The sequence below is a fragment of the Monodelphis domestica genome, chromosome 4, assembly GCF_027887165.1.
Source record: "Monodelphis domestica isolate mMonDom1 chromosome 4, mMonDom1.pri, whole genome shotgun sequence".
Classification (NCBI taxonomy): domain Eukaryota; kingdom Metazoa; phylum Chordata; class Mammalia; order Didelphimorphia; family Didelphidae; genus Monodelphis; species Monodelphis domestica.
This window is the reverse complement of record NC_077230.1, coordinates 429,877,962-429,888,303: the sequence shown is the minus strand read 5'-3', so window position 1 is coordinate 429,888,303 and position 10,342 is coordinate 429,877,962. Positions and strand designations below refer to the sequence as shown.

Here is a 10,342-nt window from a genome sequence, read left to right as displayed (position 1 = left end):
GTTGTACTAATTTTCTGTTTCTATCTGGTGTTCTAGTGTTTGCCTCAGTTCTTGTTGCTACACTTATCTTAGGGGCTGACTCTCCCCCTTGTGACCTGTCTGCCAATTGGTGGAAGCAATGCCTGGACACCCTTCAGATCTCCAAGCAGGTCTCCACTGACCTGGGAGCCCGACATTCACTGAGAACACACCCCTAAAGACTCTGTGTCTGCAGCCTTTCCCTCCCTGTTCAAGTTTTGGCTACTCTCCTGTAGGATATGTATTCATCTGCATTTGTAACCTCAGCAACCACTCTAGCCTGGAGCCCTGGACATTGCCTATAGCCAATCCCTCTCTCCTGGCCAGATGCAGGGATAGCTCTATCCCCACTCTCAGCTCTGAAGAATCTACAGAAGACTGAGAGCATCGTCCTTTCCCACTTAGATATTTGCAGAGGGGAGGGGATAGGCTTTCAGGGGGCACTGAACCAGGAGGGGTTCCTCAGTGCTGGTGCAAAGATATCCCGAGTGGGACTGTGATTCTGGCCCTCCTGGAGGCTGTGTGGTTCCCCTGCGGATGGCTGGGCCTGCCAGATGGCAGGACTCACTTACCAGAAGCAGTGGGGAGTCATCTAGAAAAAAAGAATACAGGACACCACACATAGGGGAGGCACAAAACTGAGTGAGATGCTGGACAGAGGCTTTTTCTTTCATAATACGCACCAAATCTGCAAAGACGTCACTTAAAGATGTGAAACATCTGCGTGGGTTAATAAAAAGGGAGGACCAAAGGAACCAGGGGGCACCAGGTTAGGAGGGCTGGAGCCAGAGTGATTTTTAAATCTCCTCCATCTTGCTGGGTCTAGCACCCCAAAACTGTGCACACCCACTACATGGGCAGGTGCTAGTCAGTGACAAATCAGAAATAACTGACTGCCCACCTGGGCTGTCCTAAGCCAAGCTGGAGCCACCATTGGCCCTTGTGAGGCACAGGAAGTGAGGTAGGGAGCAGCCTCTGGAGTTCTCTCACTTCCTGTGGACAGGGCGAGGCGCCAGTTCATTCTAGGAGCTCGAGCAGGGACTGGGGATTGAAGTCCAGGGTTCAAATCTCCATTTTTACACCAGGACAACAGTGGGAGGTAGACTTTACAGAAATCAAGCCAGGGACAAATGGGTCCAGGTGTCTTTTAGTCCTGGTAGACATCTTTTCAGGTTGGGTAGAAGCCTATCCAACAAAACATGAAACTGCCTCAGTGGCAGTGAAGAAATTAATGTCAGAGATCATTCCTAGGTTCGGGCTCCCACTGGGAATGGGGTCAGATAATGGGCCTGCTTTGGTAGCCAGGGGGACTCAGCACTTGGAAGGAGACCCTGACAAAACTGGTCCTAGACTCCGGCGAGAACTGAGCAAGCCTCCTCCCCTTTGCCCTCCTGAGGGCCCGGTGCACCCCACATGTACAAGTATTACCCTTTCAGGTAATTCACCGATGGGTCATCGGTAGGACAAGGGATGGGAAGGAATTCACTAGTGACAGACCAACCCGGGAGGAGGAAACCCCCCAAATCCTTTTTGATTTGTGTGATTTATTTGGGAGTGAATGGACAGAGCCCTCAGACCCTTTCACGCACAGCCCCATCGGGGACTCTGCATCTATCAGAAGACTATGCTTGCCCAGCTAGAGGGCCACCGTCATGCAAATCACAGGGAGTATTTTATTGTGCAGCCTGGGGATGTGGAACTGTTGGCCTGTGGCGGCAGGAGGACCCTGATATGCTACAAAGGGAGCGAGGCAGGGCCTGGGACGTCCCCCTCGATTTCAGGAATCCCCTTTCCCTGACTATTAAAAACCCAGAAATGTTTACTAGGCTGGATGTGGGAGGCCAGGACCCAGGAATAGAATTTACATTACAACGAATAGCTGACAAAATGCAACCCTCACCAGTGGACCTTGATCGGGACAGTGGCAGGACCACTCCTCTTGGTAGGACCCTGCCTGATCAAGCATCTTGTGACCTATATCCATCAGCGTCTTCAGGCTATTAAGCTTTTGGCCTTAAGATCACATTATTCTCCTCTGATGAGTCAAGGATTGGACTCCCCCCCAACAGAAAAAGGAGGGAATGAAGTAGCCCCAGAAAGAGCAAAGATGGAAAAATTACCCCGTCCGCATTTTTAGGGGACAGACCTGGTTTTTCCTTCCCTCCAGAAGGACAAGATGTTTGGGCAGATAACAAAATGCTTTATGGGTGGTAGGAGACAAAAGAGGAATTTTAGGGATATCAAAGGGCCAGTGAACTAACATTTGACTAAGTGATGATAAACACTCCTTGGATAACAGCCCCATCGTAAATCTAAGATTTTCCCCCCCACATTCCTGTGTTAAGGTCTGTTTGTTAGATAAGAACTCTTTAGTGTATATAATCTGGTCTTTAATGTCAAACCACGCAGTTTTCCATTAGGGAATTCTGCCCCAGCTGGTAGATTTTCATTTCTCTCTTTTATTAATAAATTACGGTTCCAATAATTGAAATTCTAGGTGTTTGAACTCATTTGTGAAGTGTCCCATTTCATAAGTCTATGATGCCTTCATTTTTGTGATTGATTTCTTTCGAGTATCAGAATCTAGCAATGTTACACACAATCTAATTTTTTTTTTCCTGGAAATTCTAAATTAATCAAGAAAAGGGTTCTTTAGATTAACATCTCCAACTAAGAATTTTTAAAAACGCAGACTTTCCAGTAATAGTTCTTATCATCTTTTACAAAACATAAAATTTCATGAATTGTTAATTATCCATATGTGTGATTCTGGGAAATTCACTTTAACTCTCAATAACTAAGGAAGATTTAAAAAAAAAAGACAAATTGCAAAGAAGAGGCTGGCTAGCATTAGTAGAAGGAATTTCCTTAAATCGGGATATTCTCAACTAACAAAATAAAAAATCCATCATATTACTATACACATCACTGAAAACTATCATATTTTAATAAGAGGTATCATACTTATTATTTTTCACATACATATTGATAGGTGACATGAAATCTATTTATTTATATCTCTGACTCCAGATCACTATTTATTAATTAAAACATATCTGGAATACTATGTTCTGTTATGGATGCATATATTTGTGTACTAAGGATATGGACTTGTCCAAGTAAATCCAGAGATAAAAAGAATAATAGGAAATATTAAGGCAAAGTTATAGACAGGTAAACTGAGGAACCTGGTCATTTTTAGATGAATAAGGGAAAAACTCTAGGTCAGACATTTGGTTTTCAGGTATTTGAAGACCTTCATGTGGAACGGCTATTAGGTAACTAGTTAGCTCTCTTAGGGTGGGTTGAAAAGTCTACCTGTAGATAGTCCTTCAATCTCTCAAATTTAACAATGATCTGACTAATCATATACTATATGACACTTCCTTCCATCTTTGGAGTCAAACTGAAATATAAATGTTGGTCAGTAAATTGTATAGAAGGATCTCTCCCTGCAAGCTACATATTGACAGGAAACCACATATAATGTTTCCTAGTTTTCCAAGGTCTTTTCATTTAATTTATTAAACATTTCATAATTGTACTTTAATTTCCTTCATGTTGCACTCTAGTGTTAATGACTGTTATGTATCCTACAACCCTATATGATATTGCTGCTTTTTATAAAATATTTGCATTGATTTCCTGTCAATTTCCTTTTTTAAAATTTATTTCATTGCTTAATTTAGAAAATTTTTCCATGGTTGCATGATTCATGTTCTTTGTCTCCCCTCCTCCCTTCTTCCTCCTATAGCCAATCTGCAAATCCATTGAGTTTTACATATGTCATTGATCAAGACCTATTTCCATATTATTGATAGTTCCAGTAGGGTGATCATTTTGAGTCTACATTCCTAATCATATCTCCATCAACCCATATAGTAAGGAAGTTGTTTTTCTTCTGGGTTTCTGCTCCCACAGTTCTTTTTCTGAGTGTGGATTGTCTTCTTTCTCATAAGTCCCTCAGAATTTTCCTGGGTAATTACATTGCTGTTAGTAGAGAATTCTATTACAATTGGTTTACAACAGTGTATCCGTCTCTGTGTAAAATATTCTTCAGTTTCTGTTCCTTTCACTCTGCATCAATTCCAAGAGGTCATTCCAGTTCACACGGAAGTCCCCCAGTTCATTATTCCTTTTAGCACACTAGTACTCCATCACCAATAAATAACACGATTTGTTCAGCCATTCCCCAATTGAAGGGCATCCCCTCATTTTCCAATTTTTTTTGCCACCACAAAGAGCAAGGCTATAAATACTTTTTGTTCAACTCTTTTTCCTTATTATCTCTTTGGGGTATCAACCCAGCAGTGCTATGGCTGGATAAAAGAGCAAGAAGTATTTTAAAGCCCTTTGAGCATAGTTCCAAATTGCCATCCAGAATGTTTGGATCAATTCACAACTCCACCAGCAATGCATTACTGTCCCAATTTTGACATATCCTCTTCTACCATTATTACTTTCCTTGCTTTCATGTTAGTCAATCTACTAGGTGTGAGGTGGTACCTCAGAGTTTTTTTTTTTTTAACTCTTACCTTCCGTCTTGGAGTCAATACCATGTATTGGCTCCAAGGCAGAAGAGTGGTCAGGACTAGGCAATGGGGGTCAAGTAACTTGCCCAGGGTCACACAGCTGGGAAGTGTCTGAGGCTAGATGTGAACCTAGGACCTCCCATCTCTAGGCCTGACTCTCAATCCACTGAGCTACCCAGCTTCCCCCACAGAGTTGTTTTCATTTGCATTTCTCTAATAATAAGTGATTTAAAACACTTTGTGTGCACTTATTGATAGTTTTGACTTCTTTATCTGAAAATGGTCTGTTCATGTCCCTTGCCCATTTATCAGTTGGGGAATAGCTTAATTTTTTGCACCATTGATTAAGCTCCTTATATATTTAAGTAATTAGAACTTTGCAAGATGTGTTTGTTATAAAGATTTTCCCCCAATTTGTTGCTTCCCTTCTAATTTTGGTTGCATTTGGTTTTGTTTTTACAAACCCTTCTTCATTTGATGTAATCAAAATTATTCATTTTACATTTTGTGATTTTTTTCTATCTCTTTCTTAATTTTAAAGTCTTTCCTTTCCCAATAATTTGACATGTATACTATTCTGGGTTCACCTAATTTGCTTATAGTTTCCTTCTTCATAAGCAAGCTATTCAGCCATTCTGAGGTTATCTTGGGGTAAGGTGTAAGACATTGATCCAAACCTAATCTCTCCCACACTGTCTTCCATTTTTCCCAGCAGTTTTTATCAAAGTGTGGATTTTGCTGCCAAAAGCTGGGATCCTTGGGCTTATCATAGACTGTCTTGCTGAGGTCACTTACCGCAAGTCTATTCCACAGATCCTCCTTTCTGTCTCTTATCCTGTACCACATTGTTTTGATGACCACTGCTTTATAGTATAGTTTGAGATCTGGGACTGCAAGGCCACCTTCCTTTGCATATTATTTTCATTTTTTCCCTGGATATCCATGATCTTTCATTCTTCCAAATGAACTTTGTTATGTTATTTTCTAATTCAGTAAAAAATATTTTTGGTAGTTCAAAAAGCTTTTATTAGAATTTTTCAGTTAAGGAAAAGAGAGTCAAGGAATAACATTTTCAACAGCTATATTGTTGTTTGACTTAAAGGTAATATTAACCTTATTCATCTAAGTTTTTTTTCCAGATTCCAAAATAAAAGATAGATTTTAGCAATAAAAATCATCAGCTTGTTATTTAATACATGATAGATTGTATAGGACAAAGTTGCTCACTTTTAATATGATGGTGGAGACCAAAGAGTATCGAGAGATACAGTGATATATTTATGTCAACTATATTAATAAGCAATTAGCTGGGTTAGGAAATGTACCTCTTAATGGGAATTTCCCAAAGGGTCTCAAATCACATTATATTCCTAATATTTCAAAGAATCAAAGTATGGATAACTTGACAATAAAATACCCACATCCAGATAATTCCATGGTAGATACTTCTTCATTTATAGTAAGATATGTTGACCTAAATGCAAGGATTCAACTACAAAACAGATTTGATTTCATGCCATTTATAACCAATATTCTTGATTAATGAACTTCAACAGATTACACAAAAGGACATTTTAGTGAAAAAGACACAAAATACTTTCTCTGATCTAACTAGTACCAGTAGGAATTACTTGTTTGTGTGATATGGTAATTATAATCGTATTTTAAATAAAGGAATACCTTTCTTTGGACTATTATGCTTCTTCAACTAGCCAAGAACGGAGACCTTGATGTTACTCTTTCAGTCTTTCATCTAATGATTATACATGTAATTTTTAGCTAACTGGATGATGAACAGGCATTGGACCTTGAAGCTCAATACAATCATACCTCACCATTTATTTCATTGAAATAGATCCTACGTTTCTGTTTTCTGTTGATCATTCTATTATTATCTCTTAGGCCAAGGAATAATCAGGTAGCTTTGATTTTTCATTTAGATTTTACTCTGATATTTTGAGATAAAATTGTTGCCACATGGCCCTTTATTTTATTATCATTCTTTGTTTTTAATCATTCTGAAATTAAACACTAAAAGCTTTTCTTTATACAAATTATAACTTTAAAGTTATATGTAATGTTGACATATATTCCATACTGCTTATTAAAAATAAGATTTCTTTTCTAAAAAAAGAAAGGTCAACCCAAAACTGATCTTTAGGGATACCCCTAAAACCTTGAGGTGGAAATGAACTCAGCTTTGCTAAATTGACCAAAATTATAAATGTGGGTTAGAATTGAAAAAAAAAAGCCTTTGAGGCATATGTGGCAATAATTATATATCATATGCAGTGCAGGCAAAGGCTCTAGACTAGGAAAATTACATGATTTGTAATTTTGATAGGCTCCAAATCATCATAATTCTGCTGATACAATGATAGTAAAGTCAATTCTAAAGAATTTTAACAATTTTGAATAGTCATTCATTTGTAGCCATCAATTCACAAATACCAAACCACAAACCCACAAAACACGCAAAAATACATCTTCAGCTGAGTGCTTTCCTCAATGGATCAACTAGATTGAAAAATACTGAGAAGGAACTACCATTTATGCTTTATTTCATAATAAACATGGTTCTCTTTATTAATATTCTCATTGCATCTTTTATCTGCTTATTCCGTAGACTATATATAATGGGGTTCAGAAAGGGTGGGATTACAGTATAAAATACAGAAGGAATTATATCCTTAAGAGATTCAGAATCTGAAGGTGGTTGAGAATATACATAAGTGGCTGAAATAACAAATAAAGAAACCACACTGATGTGGGGGATGCAGGTCGAGAAGGCTTTTTTCTGGTCTTCTTTCACTGGAAACTTGAGCACGGTGGAAAATATACGGACGTAAGATGCAGTGATGAAGCCATAACAGCCAACTCCAACCAGCAGTGCAGAAGCAAGTAGGGATAACTTATTGCTAAAAGTATCAGAGCAAGAGATCCTTAGCAGAGAGGGGATGTCACAGAAGAACTGATGGACCACATTGGAATGGCAGAAGGACAAGCGAAACGTGTAGCCAGTGTGGAAAGCTGCGTATACGAGGCCAGTCAACAAGCAGGTTAAGGTCATCTGCAGGCAGACTCGGGGACTCATGATCACTGGGTAGTGCAGAGGGTGGCAGATGGCCATATAACGGTCACGAGCCATGACGGTGAGCAAAGTTACTTCTACATATGCCATGAAAAGCACTAGGAATACCTGAGCTGCACAGCCTGTAACTGAAATAATCCTGTTGTTCACCAGAGAGTTAAAAGATGCCTGGGGAACAGTTATTGAGAGGTAGCAGGCATCCAGCATGGCCAGATTCCTCAGGAAAAAGTACATGGGGGTGTGGAGCCTCCTGTCAATGGTGGTGATGATGACAATGAGGAGATTCCCCATCAGGCCTGCACAGTAGATGAGAAACAGAAGGAAAGAATACAAGATCTGGAGCTCTCGGATGTCAGAAAATCCCATGAGCAGAAATTCAGTTGCAGTGGTGAAATTGGACATTTTCAGGCTTGTTCATCGAGGAAGTAACCTAGGTAGGACAAGGAGCAATCAGTCAGTTCATCAATTAGCAGTTATTGAGGACATCCTTGAGATTTTGACAGTCAGCATGATCTGTGCTCTGTTTTGATTGTTTGCCCTTGAACAAGTTCAATCACTTCTCAAGGAAAATCTCTAAGAGTTATAGAGGAAATGCAGAAATGACCTGTTTAAGGAAGTTTCTATTCCTGAGAATTCAATCTATTAAATCTTTTCTTTATCTTGTATTGATTACTTAAGACTGAATAATCATTGCAGATAATTTGTCCTGGGTCAGAAGCCACCAATGAAAATATTTTTTTTAATCTTTCATGAATTGTCTTTGCATCTCCCCACATTCCTTTCATGACCATTTCATCTTTTTTTTGAATATGTAAGAACAATATGGAAGTGAAAGTCAGAAAGTTATTTAGTCTTAGTTTCAAATATTCTCTTGCTGCTAGTGGAGAGCTGACTAAACCTTTTCCTCCTCCCACTATCCTCTACACATGCTCCAAATTGGTGAAAAAAATTATAAGTAAATAATTGTCATATATTCAATAGGATTTTCCTCAACCCAGGGGCAGGAGGATGATGAAGGCTGCAGCCCTAGCCTGATATTCTCTCTGCTCCTCTGAATACTCTCACTTCATCTAATTTGAATGATAGCTGCTCATCAGCTCTTCTAATCTTATCAACTATATTGTCTTCCATTAATAGCCATCAAGTAATCATCATGAGTGGATATCATGCTCAGCTCCACCCTTGACTGGGGAGTTACTGACCTGGAATCCCATTCCCTGATCTCAAATGGGCATCAAAGCCTCTTTCAAGTTTAAATAACCAGGCTTTTCAGACAGTCTTAGCTGGCTTTGACACAGGAGATATGGTTCAACAAATCTAGATATAGAAATTAAAATACATTTAGATGTAGATATCAATGTTTTAAAATATTAGTGCTCTAAATTTAATCCCACTTTCTTCCTCCTCTGCCAACCACTGAGGTGAGAGAAACAAAATCAATTATTTTCTGTATAGATATACAAAAAATATTACCATAGTAGTTAGAAGTTATAAATAGAGAAAAAGAAAGAAAGAAAGAAAGAAAGAAAGAAAGAAAGAAAGAAAGAAAGAAAGAAAGAAAGAAAGAAAGAAAGAAAGAAAGAAAGAAAGAAAGAAAGAAAGAAAGAAAGAAAGAAAGAAAGAAAGAAAGAAAGAAAGGAAGGAAGGAAGGAAGGAAGGAAGGAAGGAAGGAAGGAAGGAAGGAAGGAAGGAAGGAAGGAAGGAAGGAAGGAAGGAAGGAAGGAAGGAAGGAAGGAAGGAAGGAAGGAAGGAAAGAAGGAAGGAAGGAAGGAAGGAAGGAAGGAAGGAAGGAAGGAAGGAAGGAAGGAAAGAAAGAAGGAAGGAAGGAAGGAAGGAGGAAGGAAGGAAGGAATAAGGAAGGAAAGAAGGAAGGAAGGAATTAAAAAAGAAGAAAGAAAGAATAAGAAGGAAAGAAAGAAAAAGAAAAGAGGAGGAAAAGCAAAGAAATTATATCATTCAAACTTAGTGTATCTTAATTTGGACAGGGCACCATGCTGTTAACTTACCTAACTTGAGTTTCTCAGAAATGTTATTATTGAATTCCTCTGGCATGGCAAGGAATTCCAAAATTTTTCTAGCTGAGGCTGTATCACCAGACCATTATAAAAATTGTTTAATGGACCTTATAATTCTATTCTGTTTCTTTGAGAAGTAATCTTCCCACTCGCAATCATCCCTATTATATTTGGAGCTTTGGTTAATTAGCTTGTTTAATGTGGGAACCCCAATGGATAAACTTTACCTTTGTAGAAATTCCCTGAGTTGCCTTTGGGGCAGTGTCCCTCATGTCCAGGAAAATTCAGAGAGCCAGAGATGATGACACTGAGGCAATTATTTCTGGGTTGGGAAGGACATGGTGGAAAATTAGGTCCTTTTAGAAGAACTGCGTTTGGAATTCTAGAGACATTAATTATTGTTTATATGTGTAAGTATATTTTATGGCTGAGGAAATCATTATCTTGCTGACTCCTTCTAGAGGATAGAAGTTCTATTCGATCATAATTTAAAAGCTTCCAAATGAGAAATTCAAAATCTTGGGCAGTTGTTTCACTTATTAGCTCTGCTGACAGACATACACAATGAGTCGTGCATTAGGTCTGACTGACAAAGCATTGTGGGAGCTTATTATAAAATGTTTGCAACTGTATTTCACTTTTCAAATGACATTTTTACCTTCTCATGACAAATCAGATTACTAAGG

The 10,342-nt window shown here is 38.7% G+C and overlaps 1 protein-coding gene across 1 annotated transcript; it reads right to left on the bottom strand.

Moving 5' to 3' along the window:
* Nucleotides 1-7,107: 7,107 nt before the first annotated feature.
* Nucleotides 7,108-8,043, bottom strand: LOC100619477 (olfactory receptor 14C36-like). The gene has a single exon (XM_056825419.1). The coding sequence runs from the start codon at nt 8,041-8,043 to the stop codon at nt 7,108-7,110; it is 936 nt and encodes a 311-aa protein (XP_056681397.1).
* Nucleotides 8,044-10,342: the final 2,299 nt, after the last annotated feature.

Coding starts and splice junctions, on each gene's coding strand:
- LOC100619477 (XM_056825419.1), bottom strand. CDS start 8,043: ATGTCCAATTTCACCACTGCAACTGAATTTCTGCTCATGGGATTTTCT.